Raw genomic sequence first — 14,226 nt, 5'->3', positions numbered from 1 at the left:
TTACAGGAAATTACTGTTTATTTTCCACTCCTCCCTCCTAGGTCATGCTTTTTAGAAAAAGAGGATCTGCATCCTGGAAACCATAAGAAAAATGTGAGACAGAGAAGCATCGTGTGATGTATGTGCTGCCTTTGGCTGAGCCTGTGAAGTCCTGCTTAGGTGCTAGGTCCAGTGTGTTGGGTACAGGTGTTGGGTACAGTGATCGTGGTGGCTTGAGGGGAACCTGGTGTTCAGAGCTGCGACTGTGGTGAGTGTGTTTCTAAACACCCTCAGGTTGGGGGTTGCAAAGAGCAATGGAATGGGGGCTTTCTTAAACCTCACCCCTGACCCCAAGACTCATGCCCAGCTCATGAGGGCTTTGAGGGAAGGGTTCTACCTCCCTTCCTGAGGAGCAGGAAACACCCATCCTCCCAGCACAACTAAAGCTGCGGTTTGGAGAGACGCCAGGGCTGGGGTGTTGTGGAGAAAGCAATCGTGTAACATTTCATTTTCAGGCTGCACTCAGAGAAGCTGCCCTTGTCTGCTGGTAGCGCTGGGCCTTCTCTCCCTGCCATCATCCGGAGCAGCCAATGTCCTGGAGGCAGAAGGTAGGCTCAAGAGCAGCCTAGTGGAATGCCAAACCTAGGGCCCCTGGCACCCAGAGGCCAGGGGGTGCCTGCTGGCTGCCCTGTCCCCACTCCCTGAGCTCTGTTTTCCACTTTGGTTTTTTCTTTTTTTGAGACCGAGTCTCACTCTCTCCCCAAGGCTGGAGTGCAGTGGCGTGATCTGGGCTCACTACAGCCTCCACCTCCCGGGTTCAAGTGATCCTCCTGCCTCAGCCTCCTGAGTGGCTGGGACTACAGGCGCCCGCCACCATGTCTGGCTGATTTTTGTATTTTTTTTTTTAAGTGGGTTTTCACCATGATGGCCAGGCTGGTTTTCAACTCCTGACCTCAGGTGATCCACCCACCTCGGTCTCCCAAAGTACTAGGATTACAGGCTTGAGCCACCACACCCGGCCTAATTTTTGTATTTTTAGTAGAGACGGGATTTTACCGTGTTGGTCAGGCTGGTCCCGAATGCCTGACCTCGTGATCTGCCCACCTCAGCCTCTCATAGTGCTGGGACCACAGGCGTGAGCCATCACGCCCAGCCCTGTTTTCCGTTTTGTTGACTAAGGTCCTCCCTGAGGTGGATTCCGGGGACAGGGGAACCCAGGTCCCCAAGGGTTCCTGGTTGGGTAAGGCTGCACAGGACAGCTTCAAGCCTGGGTCTGGGATAGTTGCTGCCTTCTTTCTTCACTACACCCATGGTCTCCCTGGGCTTGTGGGTGTGTGTGTGTGCAGGCCCTGCTCTGCTTTCAGCAAACCTCGCTGGGACAGGAGCTTTGGGGTGACATTCCCAGCCTGTCTCCTAGAGGTGTCTCTACGAGCAGCCTCTGAGAGTGGCTGGGCACCAGGGAAAGGGGAGCTGGCAGGAGGTACCCAGCCAGAGCCTCAGTTCTAGAAGGGCAGGAGGGTGAGGGGAGCATGGTCATGGATTTCTTGGTGCCCACAGATGCCCCACTCCAGCCTACATCCATCCATCCCACATCCCCGGGGTCACAGGGCCCAGGAGGCAGCCTTGGTTCTGCTGAGTATCTGCCTAGTGACTCTTTGGTGGCTAGGAGAGCCACCAGAGGACATTCTCCGGTTCCTAGTCCTCCACCTAGCCTCCCTGCAGCTGGGACTGCTGTTGAACAGGCTCTGCAGCCTGGCCGAGGAGCTGCGCCACGTCCGCTCCAGGTGACTCACTGCAGTACCCTTGGGGATGGGGTATCCAGCATGTGTCACTCCCTTGATGCCTACCCCTGCTCCTCCTTGAACCTCTCTGGCTGAGCCGGGCTGGGGGCTGGGGCCTGGCTGTCACCCACAGGTACCAGGGCAGCTACTGGAGGGCTGTGCGGGCCTGCCTAGGCTGCCCCATCCGCCTCGGGGCCCAGTTGTTGCTGTCCAGCTATTTCTACTGCCTCCTCCCAAATGAGCTTGGCCGGCCCTTCACTTGGACGCTTGCCCTCCTGGGCCTCTCGCAGGCACTGAACATCCTCCTGGGCCTCAAGGTATGACACAGGGGGAGGCAGAAGCTCTGGCCAAGTGGAGGCTGTGGAAACGGGGTGTGGCCTGTCCTGAGCTCAGTACTGGGAGTGGGACCGGTTTAAAGGTTGGAGTCGGTGGAGTAGAGCTATCATGTCCTGGAACAGTGGGTTCAGCAATGGCAAAGGAGGGATCAAGTCAGTGGCAGTTTGGGAAGCCTTGGAGGAGGAGGAGTTCTCTGGGTGTTCTTGATGGGGGCCCCCCAGCCCCATCCTGCTGTTCACAGGGCCTGGCCCCAGCTGAGATCTCTGCAGTCTGTGAAAAAGGGAACTTCAATGTGGCCCATGGGCTGGCATGGTCATATTACATCGGGTACCTGCGGCTGATCCTGCCAGGTGGGCCATCCTCTACGCCCATATTTCCAGATCTACAAAACAGACACTAAGACACACAGCCTCTTGTGTTTCCAGAACTCACTATACTCTTTGAAGCATTTTCATGTCTACCAAATCCTTTGATCCCAAGGCATGAACGATGTTATTATGATGCCTGATTAGCAGAAAGGAATATGGGGCTTAGAGCCATTAAGTGACTTGCCGAAGGTCACTTGTGAATTCTTTCAGTAAATATTTACTGCATGCTGTGTGCCCTCCTGTGCATTTTCTAATTCACACCATGTGAAGAAGGAATAATCTTCATTCCTGTTTTATTTTATTTATTTATTTATTTATAAAAACAAGAGACAGGATTTTGCTATGTTGCCTAGCCTAGTCTTGAACTCCTGGGCTCAAGCAATCCTCCCAAAGTGCTGAGATTATAAGCAGGAGCCACCATGCCCATCCCTATTTTAGATTTTTTTTTTTTTTTTAAGACAAAGTCTCTCTCTGTTGCCCAGGCTAGAGTGCAGCGGCACAATCTCAGCTCACTGCAACCTCTACCTCCCGGGTTCAAGCGATTCTCCTGCTTCAGCCTCCCAAATGACTGAAATTACAGGTGCCTGCCACCATGCCTGGCTAAATTTTTTTGTATTTTTAGTAGAGACAGGGTTTCACCATGTTGCCCAGGCTGATCTTGAACTCCTGACCTCAAGTAATCCACCTACCTCAGCCTCCCAAAGTGCTGGGATTATAGACATGAGCCACTGAGCTGGCCTTAGATTTTTTTTTTTTTTCGAGACAGAGTTTCGCTCTTGTTATCCAGGCTGGAGTGCAATGGCGTGATCTTGGCTCACTTCAACCTCTGCCCCCCGGGTTCAAGCAATTCTCCTGCCTCAACCTCCTGAGTAGCTAAGATTACAGATGTGTGCCACCATGCCTGGCTAATTTTGTATTTTTAGTAGAGACAGGGTTTCTCCATGTTGGTCAGGCTGGTCTCGAACTCCCAACCTCAGGTGATCCACCTGCTTTGGCCTCCCAAAGTGCTGGCGTTACAGGTGAGCCACCATGCCCCACCAGATTTTTTTTTTCTTTAGATGGAGTTTCACTCTTTCGCCCAGGTTGGAATGAAGTGGCACAATCTCAGCTTACTGTAACCTCTGCTTCCCGGGTTCCAGTGATTCTTCTGCCTCAGCCTCCCAAGTAGCTGTGATTATAGGTGCCTGCCACCACGCTTGGCTAATTTTTGTATTTTTAGTAGAGACGGGGTTTCACCATGTTGACCCGGATGGTCTCGATCTCTTGACCTCATGATCTGCCCGCCTCGGCCTCCCAAAGTGCTGGGATTACAGGCTTGAGCCACCGCGCCTGGCCAATTAATTAATTTTTTGAGATAGAGTCTAGCCCTGTCTCCCAGGCTGGAGTGCAGTGGCATGATCTCGGCTCACCACAACCTCTGCCTCCTGGGTTCAAGCGATTCTCCGGAGTAGCTGGGATTACAGGCACCCGCCACCATGCCCAGCTAACTTTTTTTTTGTATTTTTAGTAGAGACGGGGTTTCACTGTGTTCGCCAGGCTGGTCTCAAACTCCTGACCTCGTGATCTGCCTCAGCCTCCCAAAGTGCTTGGATTAAAAGCATGAACCACCACGCCTGGCCAATTTTTGTATTTTTAGTAGAGATGTGGTTTCACCATGTTGCCCAGACTGGTCTCAAACCCCTGACCTCAAGTGATCCACCTGCCTCAGTTCCTTAAAGTTCTGGGATTACAGGTGCCCGGCCTAAGCCTTTATGTTTTATTCCTCTGACTTGCAGGCTAAAGCTGCAGCTCTTCCATATCTCATTGCTATCTCCTAGGGCTTCTGCTAGGAGACTGATCTGGGGGTAGCGGCCTGGCTCTGTGCACACGAGAAAGCTGGGAATGTCACCTCCCAGAGTTCTGCCTGCCTCTCAGAGCCCTGAAAGCCATAGTGGGAAGTGGGGCTAACATAGACATCTGAGGAAAGAAGTGAGGCGGGGGGCGAAGGGCAGGGCCCTAGGAGGAAGGGTAGAAGGGCTTTCAGAGGCGCTGCCCCTCCTGGCCTCCTGTACAATGAGAGTGCACTGTACTCTCCATTCTCTGGCACCCACACACTGTGGGGCCAATAATCTGGGTCTCAGTCCTGAATCAGGTAGGAGAGAGGGTTATCGGGAATGACTTCTTGGGCTTCCCTGCCTCAGGATTCCAGGCCCGGATTCGAACTTACAATCAGCATAACAACAATGTGCTTCGGGGTCCAGCGAGCCAGCGGCTGTATATCCTCTTCCCGTTGGACTGTGGGGTGCCTGACGACCTGAGTACAGCTGACCCCAACATTCGCTTCCTGGATAAATTGCCCCAGCAGACCATTGACCGTGCTGGCATCAAGGGGCGGGTTTACACCAACAGCATCTATGAGCTTCTGGAGGACGGGCAGCGGGTGAGTGCGCAGGGAAGTGGGGGTCCCTGGGGAGGGGTCAGGACCCCCAGAACCCTGGGCCCTGGCCAAGCACTGATTAAAATTCACTGCCCTTCTCTGAGCTGTAGTGTCCCTAGGGCTGGGCAGGATTCAGCTCTGAATGATAATGATTAGTAACATTTATTGAGCACTTACTATGTGCTGGCTGCTATTCTCCGTGTGTCATCTGACCACCTCATTGAATTCTCACCACCACCCTATGGGGTAGGGACTGTTAGCATCCCCACTTTACAGAGGAGGACACTGAAGCTCAGAGACACAGTAGGAAAGTGAACGATCTCAACTTGACTGTACCATGCAGTTGACCATAAAGCTGCCTTAGACAAAGGCTGTGAGAACATTTGAAGGATTTCATGTGGGTGCAGGAGAACCCAGACCAGAGTTGAACCCCAGAGCCCAGCCCAGACCTGATTCCCAGCTGCAGCAGTTGACAGCCTTGCTCTGTGGGTCTTGCCCTGGGATCTTAGGAGGAAGATCTGTGAAGGGTAAATTTAGCTCAGCCCTGGCCTTGATTTCAGAATTGGGTATCAGAGGCAAAGGCAGGACAGACAGCATAGACCCCATCAGGGTGGCCGCCTCCCAGGACTCCATCATTACAGGTTGAGGGAGTGGGGCTTCAGCCTGTGACACTAGAGGCCAGGGCCTGGACTGGACCCTCCATTCTCCATCCCCCTGGGTCCTGGCTTAGTCTGGTCTTCCTCTTTCCTCCTCCAGGCAGGCGCCTGTGTCCTGGAGTATGCCTCCCCACTGCAGACTTTGTTTGCCATGTCACAATATGGCCAAGCTGGCTTTAGCCGGGAGGATCGGCTTGAGCAGGCCAAACTCTTCGGCCGGACACTTGAGGACATACTGGCAGATGCCCCTGAGTCTCAGAACAACTGCCGCCTCATTGTCTACGAGGGTGAGGGGTTGATGGAGTGAGGGGTTGATAGGATGAGGGGTTGATGGAGTGAGGGGTTGATAGGGTGAGGGGCTGATGGAGTGAGGGGTTGATAGGGTGAGGGGTTGATGGAGTGAGGGGTTGATAGGATGAGGGGTTGATGGAGTAAGGGGTTGATGGAGTGAGGGGTTGATAGGGTGAGGGGTTGATAGGATGAGGGTTTGATAGGATGAGGGGTTGATGGAGTGAGGGGTTGATAGGGTGAGGGGCTGATGGAGTGAGGAGTTGATGGAGTGAGGGTTTGGTAGGGTGAGGGGTTGATAAGATGAGGGATTGATAGGATGAGAGGTTGATGGAGTGAGGGGTTGATAGGATGAGGGGTTGATGGAGTGAGGGGTTGATAGGGTGAGAGGTTGATAGGGTGAGGGGTTGATAGGGTGAGGGATTGATGGAGTGAGGGGTTGATGGAGTGAGGGGTTAATAGGGTGAGGGATTGATGGAGTGAGGGGTTGATGGAGTGAGGGGTTGATAGGGTGAGGGATTGATAGGGTGAGGGGTTGATAGGGTGAGGGATTGATGGAGTGAGGGGTTGATGGAGTGAGGGGTTGATAGGGTGAGGGATTGATAGGGTGAGGGGTTGATAGGGTGAGGGATTGATGGAGTGAGGGGTTGATGGAGTGAGGGGTTGATAGGGTGAGGGATTGATGGAGTGAGGGGTTGATAGGGTGAGGGGTTGATGGGGTGAGAGGTTGATGGAGTGAGGGGTTGATAGGATGAGGGGTTGATGGAGTGAGGGGTTGATAGGGTGAGGGGTTGATAGGGTGAGGGGTTGATGGGGTGAGAGGTTGATGGAGTGAGGGGTTGATAGGATGAGGGGTTGATGGAGTGAGGGGTTGATAGGGTGAGGGGTTGATAGGGTGAGGGGTTGATGGAGTGAGAGGTTGATAGAGTGAGGGGTTGATGGAGTGAGGGGTTGATAGGATGAGGGGTTGATGGAGTGAGGGGTTGATGGAGTGAGGGGTTGATAGGGTGAGGGATTGATGGAGTGAGGGGTTGATAGGGTGAGGGGTTGATAGGGTGAGGGGTTGATAGGGTGAGGGATTGATGGAGTGAGGGGTTGATGGAGTGAGGGGTTGATAGGGTGAGGGATTGATGGAGTGAGGGGTTGATAGGGTGAGGGGTTGATGGAGTGAGGGGTTGATAGGATGAGGGGTTGATGGAGTGAGGGGTTGATAGGGTGAGGGGCTGATGGAGTGAGGGGTTGATAGGGTGAGGGGTTGATGGAGTGAGGGGTTGATAGGATGAGGAGTTGATGGAGTGAGGGGTTGATGGAGTGAGGGGTTGATAGGGTGAGGGGTTGATAGGATGAGGGTTTGATAGGATGAGGGGTTGATGGAGTGAGGGGTTGATAGGGTGAGGGGCTGATGGAGCGAGGAGTTGATGGAGTGAGGGTTTGGTAGGGTGAGGGGTTGATAGGGTGAGGGGTTGATGGAGTGAGGGGTTGATGGAGTGAGGGGTTGATGGAGTGAGGGGTTGATAGGGTGAGGGGTTGATGGAGTGAGGGGTTGATAGGGTGAGGGGTTGATGGAGTGAGGGGTTGATAGGCTGGAGGGCAGCGGGAGTCAGGGATCTCAGGGTCTTCCAAAGAGTCAGAAGGAGCTATGGCAGCAGCATACCCTGGGCCTGTCCTTCCTTCCCTGGGAGAAGGCCTCCTCTTCTCAGCATACCAGATTGCTTTTTTAGGTGTTTGACTGTAGCCCCTCCATGAAGCCTGAAGAGGTGGGTTCTCGGGGCCTGTCACTTTATCTAGGATTCCAGAGGAAACAAAAGAGTCCCAGGCCGGTATGCAATGGGCACAGGAGGCTGGGGCTGCAGCCTTGGCTCTGCTGCTCCCTCACTGTGTGACCTCGGGCAGATTTCTGCTCCTCTCTGAGCATCAGCTCTAAAAGTGAGAGGGTGGAATTTCATTCTCCCGGAAACCACTTCTAGCTCTAGGATTCCATGAAACTCTAGCCCCAGTGGCTGGGGTGGGGGGTGGGTAGGAAGAGCGGGTAGGGAGGGTTGGGGGATCTTTCCAGCAAGTCTTCTAGACGTGTTCAAGTGGGAATGTGTAAGGTCCTCACTCCACTCTCCACCATCTCCCTGTTTCAGAACCTGCAGATGGAAGCAGCTTCTCGCTGTCCCAGGAGGTTCTCCGGCATCTGCGGCAGGAGGAAGAGGAGGAGGTTACTGTGGGCAGCTTGAAGACCTCAGAGGTGCCCAGTACCTCCACGATGTCCCAAGAGCCTCAGCTCCTCATCAGCGGAATGGAAAAGCCCCTCCCTCTCCGCTCGGATCTCTTCTGAGACCCAAAGTCACTCTGCCTGAGCCTCCGGTGGTCTCCAAGGCTCTGGACTGGGGGCTTTCTTCAGTGGCTGAATGTCCAGCAGAGCCATTTCCTCCCACAGGGGCCTTGCAGGGAAGGGCCTAGGACTTGACATGTCGAGATGAGTCCTGTCCCCTTGGGCCAGTGGTTTCCCCTCTCTGAGCCTCAGTGGCTTCAGCCTATGAAAGGGATCATAATCACTGCCCTTCCTCCCTCACGGTTGTAGTGAGGACTGAGTATGTGGAAGTTTCTCATAAGCTCTGGATGCTAGGTGCTTAAGGCCTGTGCCAGGTGTCTTTCATTGGGCCTTCCAGACTTACTCCCCACTCTTCTCTCCTTCCTCTGCTCTGGTATACCAAACTCTCTAGATGGTATCAACAGGCTCCTTTGCCCTCTGACTCCTGGTCATGTTCCATTATTGGGGACCCCCAGCGGGAGAATGGAGGGGAGGAGGCTGAATTTGGGGTAGTGAATCCTCCCGCTCCCACCGTGCAGCATCAGGGTTGCTGTGGGCTCTCCTGCCGGGTAACCCTTGCATAACCAAGGCTGTCTCTAGGGTTCTGGAACTGCTTCCTCCCCGGCCCCTTAAGTCTAGCTGTGTATGGGCCCCACCCCACCCCACTAGAGTCCTCCCTCTCACCTTCGGTTTCCTTACACTCCACGCTTTCTCAATGATCCCTTTTTAAAGCATGCCTCAGATTACCCAATGTGAGTGTCGTCTTTTTCCTGCTGGACTCTGACTGATATAACAGATGGGATTTACTGTCCCTGATGCCCCAAACCTGCCTGCACATGCATGCTTCCCTGCACCCCTCCTCATCCTAATACAGGCCAGCAGGGGGCTGGGTGTCATTTTCCATCTGGATGGAGCCTATCCGTTGTGCTGAGGGCACCTATCCTTTCAGCGCCCTTGTCTCCAGTGAGAGGCTTGGGGAGCAGGGACCATGGGCTTGGCCTGAGCCAGCACACAGATGATGCCATGAGGGGTACACAGCTGTGTCCTGGGCAAGGGGCCACTCAAAGGAGCAGGGGTCACTAACTATATGTGCCAGATGAGTGAGCCTGCAAAGGGACAAGGGAGAAAGAGTTTGTGTGATGAGATGGGACAGTTCCTGGAGGGCCTTGGACAGCACAGCCAGCTGCCATGCTGTACCTTTCGCCATCATGGTCACAACTGAGCCACTGTGACAAGGCTTTGAAGGCGCAGCTGCCTCCATCTGGGAGGGAAGGCAGCTCATCTCTGCTAGTTCCGTTTGTCCCACCAGGCTGGGCTCGTTCCCTCCCTCCCACCGTTTTTTTTTTTGTTTTGATCACAAATGCTCAGTATACATTTCTGAGTACAGCATCACTGTGGAGAAATGCTCCACACAGACACACATTGGTCAGAAGGAACTGGCTCCCCCTAAGGACGGCAGAGCCAAGGGGGTCAAGTGGGAACAGTCCCCGCTCTCCGGAAGTATGCCAGCCACCCTGTCCCCAAGGCCTGAGAATCCTCCATCATCACACTAGTGGCTCGTATACCAGAAACCAGCCCAGAATCAAAGGTCTTTCCAATCCATCCAGTCCCTAGCATAGGGCTTCGGCTGTGGAGTCTGATGACCCCAGGTTCAAATCCTGACTTCACCACTTAGTACCTGTGTCTACCTAGGTGTCTTGATAAACAAGCCTCAGTTTCCCCGAGTGTAAAATGGGGATAGCAGTGGCCCCTCTCCTGGAGGTTGTTTCGAGGAGTGAATGGTACCATATCTGTAGGTCCACAGAGAAGCCTGGCGTCCTGCCCCTGTCCAACAAGGGGCAGCTATTAACATTTTAGCTGCCTCTCCCCAGTCCCAAAGGAGGCAAGCCTGTCCTCTGCACAAGCTGCAGTCCCCACCTCTGTTCCTTTTTATCTTCTGTTATTTCCCAGCCAATGCCCCCAGGAGTTCCCCAGGGTAAAGCACCAGAGGTCCTGCCATTAATATCTGTCTGCAGATGAATGAGATTCAGAGGTGCTGGGGAAGGCAGTGCCACCAGGAGGCACTGAGCCACCAGAAGGCCCAGTTTTGTCTTCCTGGCCCCTGGCTGCATCTTCCTGACCCCCCTGCTGACTAGATCCAGGCCCTCCCACTGCTGGTAGTGGTCCCCACCCCACTCCTTCCTTCCCCAAACAAGCTCCATGGAGCTCCTTTTCCTTTCCTGTTTTTTCATCAGCTGGAAAGGTCTGGGAAATGTCCTGTGGTACATTCTAGGCTTTTCCAACAGGCCCAGGCACACAGAAAGTGGAAGGCAATGAGAGCCCCCCAAACTCCCCCCATCCCTTCTGGGGAGGCAAGACAGAGTCGGTGGGGGCCTTTGAAAGCCAGTCTTTGAACTATAAATTGTGCTTGGGCTTACAAGGATTTTGGAGCTTGTCAACAAGGTCTGGGCCTGACAGCTGAAGGATGGCCCCTGACTGACGGAGGACAGGCATTCGTCACTTCCCTGAGCCCAGGGAGTCTCAGGGAAGGCGGACCCCAGCTTCTCTGCCTGGGCTCTTCCTGGCTGGCCTTTGTAGGATCAGGGCCGCTCCACGGGGCCTCTGGCATTCCTGCTTGGGGGAGCTGGTGGAACCTCCCAAACTGGATTCACGTTACAACAAAAGGGAAGGAGACGAGGGGCTCGGTGAAGGGGCAGAGACTCGGAAAAGGAGATTCAGGGGTCTGGTGGTCCCTGAAGAGGGAGTGACCTTGTGAGGTGGCCTCAGGCCCTGGGAAGGCCCCCAGCAGCGTGTTTCTGGGCAGGGCCCTCGAGCTTCTTTGATATCTCCTGCCCACCACAGGGCTTTCTCTATAAATGTTCTGAGAGAGCAGCTCCAGCTGAGTCCAGTGTGCCCTTCCGACGCTCTGATGCCCAGGCTCCAATTTGCTTTTGCCCTTTTTCTCTGTCTGGTTTCTTGTTCTGAGCTAGGTCAGGCTAACTTTCCAGTCTCGCTGCTACAGATGTGTGACTTCATCGATGCTGGGCCTGGGTCCATCTGGCGCAGGGCAGGAGCCAGGGACAAGAGGGCCCTTCGGTGCTTCTTCGGGACTGTCTTGGGGGCCCAGCACCCGCCAGTGGATGAGGTAGATGCCATCCTCTGGCTTTGGGGTTGGTGGCTCCGTAGGGAGTGTGGCATGGCCCTGGTGCAGCCTTGGCCCAAAGTGGACTGCCACCACGATGCAGACTGCCAGCAGAACAAAGACAGTGACGATGATGGTGACTATGTGCAGCCCGTCACCTCGAGGTGGTTCCCAGGTGCCACCTAGCACCTCCGGAAGCTGCCTCTGGGGCTCCTGCCCCCGTGAACTGTTCACAGCTGGAGAAGGCCAGGAGTAGTGGCCAGCCTGGGAGGGGTGTGGCAGAGAGACAGGGTGACATGGGTGTATACACACAGAAAATGACCAAAATAAAGAGAGACAAACACCCAAAGGAACCTGAGGTGCGGGGTGGGGCAAGGGACCAGAGACAAGCAGAAAGACGAAAAGTCAGAGTAAAGACCTAGAAAGAGACAGATAATATAGAGGTAAACCACATGGCAACAGAGACCATAAAAGAAAAAGGCAGCCTGGGCATGGTGGCTCACACCTGTAATCCCAGCACTTTGGGAGGCCAAGGCAGGCAGATCACCTGAGGTCAGGAGTTCAAGACCAGCCTGACCAATGTGGAGAAACCCTGTCTTTACCAAAAAATACAAAATTAGCTAGGCATGGTGGCGCATGCCTGTAATCCCAGCTACTTGGGAGGCTGAGGCAGGAGAATCGCTTGAACCCAGGATGCAGAAGTTGCCGTGAGCTGAGATCATGCCATTGCACTCCAGCCTGGGCACAAGAGCAAAACTCCATCTCAAGAAAAAAAAAATGAAAAAGAAAAAGGCAGAAAAGGCAGAGGGGGACACAGAGAGGGAGAAAGAGGAAAAGGGAAAGAAAAAGACACATTAAAAACAGGGACAGAAATAAAGATGGAGAAAAAAGAAACAGACGCAGGGAGACAAAGTCATTCAGATAGGGACAAAGTGCTGGCTTCATCACAGTCCAGCATATAGAGTTTGGGCCCCCAAGTTTCCTCCCACTGTTGCCTCTTCCCAGGTCTCCAGCAAAATTCCTAAATAGATCCTGTGCCCTGGGTCGGGAGTCTTGGCATGCTATGGGCTGCTGTCCCCACATCCTGGGCAGTAGCAAGAGAGCACCTGCTTCCTAAAGTCCTGGGAAAAGGAGGTCCTTGTCCAGCATCTTAGGCTCCCCTTACTCCCCACTTGCACAGAAGTCAGACAGACAGCACCCTGGCCAGGGGAGAGGTAGAGGGGACATGAATCTTAGAAGCTTGGAGTGAGGCAGGGGGACGCCTCTCCTATAACTGTGCCTCCGCCACTCCGCCGAGGTCTCAGCATCCAGTTCTGGAGTCCTGGAGGGGAGGGGGTGCCCAGTGTGGACTCCTGGCTCTGCCCAGGATGGATTGAGAAGACCCTGTGCCAATCTTCCTTTGTCAAAGCCTCAGTGTTTTACCAAAAGCTGGGGGCCATGATCTGTACCCCTGTCTGTCTCCACCCTGCTGGGTGTTAGATAAGGGTGGTGGCACTGTAGTGAAGGCAGCAAAACACAAAACTGTAAGCCCTAGAGTTGATGAGGTCCTCACAGGCCCAAGAAACTTTTCCTCCTTAGCTTCCCCTTCCCAGATGGGCCACGCTGGAGCAGATCTTAGCGGGTGGAGCCCCTCCCTCTAACCCTGCACCCTCAGCGTGGCCCCACCCATGGTAGGCCAGGAAAGGCTGCCCAAGACAAACCCATTTCCTTTAGTCCCTCAGTCCCACTGTCCAAGCTATCCCATCTCCCACACGCAGCCCTTTGCCTGTGGAAAGACACCCCCAAACTCCCTACCTTACAAGTATTTTTGGGTCCCAGGCCACAAAGCTCCCAGGGCAGGGGGTGGGGAAGCAGCTCTAGATGTACAGAGGAAAAGGGGAAGCTCAGGCGGGTGACAGACATGGGGCCCCCCACAGGAAGTCAGCCCAGCCTGGCAGGAAGGGGTGAGCAGAGTCTACCTGGTGCATTGTCCGGGCCGGCACGGGGCTCCCTTTGGGACTGGCAGCCAGCTGGGTAAAGGAGGGCTGGCTGCCCTAGAACAGCCCCTACCCGGAGCTGCCACGTCTGCGGGGCCCACAGGCACACACCCTGTGCACACACTCTTACCGCTCTCCTTCGCTTGCACTTCCTTCCGGGAACATCTGGGCTACCCTGGGCTCTGCCCTTAACTCTGATAGTACCTTAATCTTCCTCCTTGGCACCTCCTTTCATGCCCCCTGCCAGCTTCAGGAGCCTGGGTGTGCCTGCCCACCCTTCCCCCACCAGATCCCAGAAGCCTGGCCAGCGCCCCAACCCAACCTGCCCCCAACCAAGTTATGCTGGCTCCTCACCCCAACCGATTTCCTGGAATTACTGTCCTTTGATCTTTTCTTTCTAAATGAAATAGTTCAAACACAATGGAAACTGCAGATAATACACTCTCTCTTTAATAAATACATAATACGTCTCTAAATTTCCAAGTCTCAACCGTCAGCTCTGTCTTCTCTCAATAGTTTGTCACATTTATTTTTAAAATGTTAATATTACAATTAAAACAGAAGCCCTCACTCCTTCTCACCACAGGGATAAACATCTTATAGAATTCCATGTTTAATGGCCGGGTGTGGTGACCCACACCTGTAATTCCCATACTTTGGGAGGCCAAGGCAGGAGGATCACTTGAGGCTAGGAATTAAAAACCAGTCTTGGCAACATAGTGATACCTTATCTCTACAAATAATTTAAAAATTAGCTGGGTGTGGTGGTGTACACCGTAGTCCCAGCTACTCAGGAGGCTGAGGTGGGAGGATCACTGAGCACAGAAGGTCAAAGACCGTGAGCCATGTTTGTGTCATTACACTCCGGCCTGTGCAACAGAGGGAGACTCCATCTCAAAAAGATAACAACAATAGAATTTGATGTTTATTATTCTCACACAAGACATTGTTTTCCCTTTTTTCCTTTTGGTTTTTATAAATACAGATTCTGTATTTCTTTGCATTT

The 14,226-nt window shown here is 53.8% G+C and overlaps 2 protein-coding genes across 7 annotated transcripts; one reads left to right on the top strand and one right to left on the bottom strand.

Moving 5' to 3' along the window:
* On the top strand, positions 1-8,874 carry STING1 (stimulator of interferon response cGAMP interactor 1). 6 transcript variants are annotated; one of them, XM_064366371.1, is made up of 8 exons: positions 3-118; positions 495-587; positions 1,537-1,763; positions 1,894-2,077; positions 2,338-2,446; positions 4,645-4,883; positions 5,637-5,823; positions 7,954-8,874. In XM_064366371.1, exons 2-8 carry the CDS (start codon positions 570-572, stop codon positions 8,145-8,147), a joined length of 1,158 nt encoding a protein of 385 aa, XP_064222441.1. In that variant the 5' UTR covers positions 3-118; positions 495-569; the 3' UTR covers positions 8,148-8,874. The 6 variants fall into 6 exon arrangements, with proteins under 6 accessions (XP_064222444.1, XP_064222445.1, XP_064222441.1 ...); XM_064366370.1 differs by having other exon boundaries at positions 3-247; XM_064366374.1 differs by lacking the exon at positions 1,537-1,763 and having other exon boundaries at positions 1-118.
* Positions 8,875-10,328: 1,454 nt separating this feature from the next.
* SMIM33 (small integral membrane protein 33) lies at positions 10,329-13,146 on the bottom strand. The gene is made up of 2 exons (XM_064366265.1): positions 13,039-13,146; positions 10,329-11,508 (listed from the first exon to the last, which is right to left on the bottom strand). Exons 1-2 carry the CDS (start codon positions 13,144-13,146, stop codon positions 11,119-11,121), a joined length of 498 nt encoding a protein of 165 aa, XP_064222335.1. The 3' UTR covers positions 10,329-11,118.
* Positions 13,147-14,226: the final 1,080 nt, after the last annotated feature.

Source organism: Aotus nancymaae, unplaced genomic scaffold (genome assembly GCF_030222135.1).
Source record: "Aotus nancymaae isolate 86718 unplaced genomic scaffold, 86718_ANA_hifiasm-v0.15.2.pri h1tg000064l_1, whole genome shotgun sequence".
In the NCBI taxonomy this organism is placed as follows: Eukaryota; Metazoa; Chordata; class Mammalia; order Primates; family Aotidae; genus Aotus; species Aotus nancymaae.
The sequence above is the reverse complement of the archived record's forward strand: the minus strand, read 5'-3'. Positions and strand labels throughout refer to the sequence as shown.

Coding starts and splice junctions, on each gene's coding strand:
- STING1 (XM_064366371.1), top strand. Junction 1,764..1,893: donor CTGCGCCACGTCCGCTCCAG/GTGACTCACTGC, acceptor TGTCACCCACAG/GTACCAGGGCAGCTACTGGA. Junction 4,884..5,636: donor TTCTGGAGGACGGGCAGCGG/GTGAGTGCGCAG, acceptor TTCCTCCTCCAG/GCAGGCGCCTGTGTCCTGGA.
- SMIM33 (XM_064366265.1), bottom strand. CDS start 13,146: ATGTCTGTCACCCGCCTGAGCTTCCCCTTTTCCTCTGTACATCTAGAG. Junction 11,509..13,038: donor GACCCAAAAATACTTGTAAG/GTAGGGAGTTTG, acceptor CACCCCTCCCAG/GCTGGCCACTACTCCTGGCC.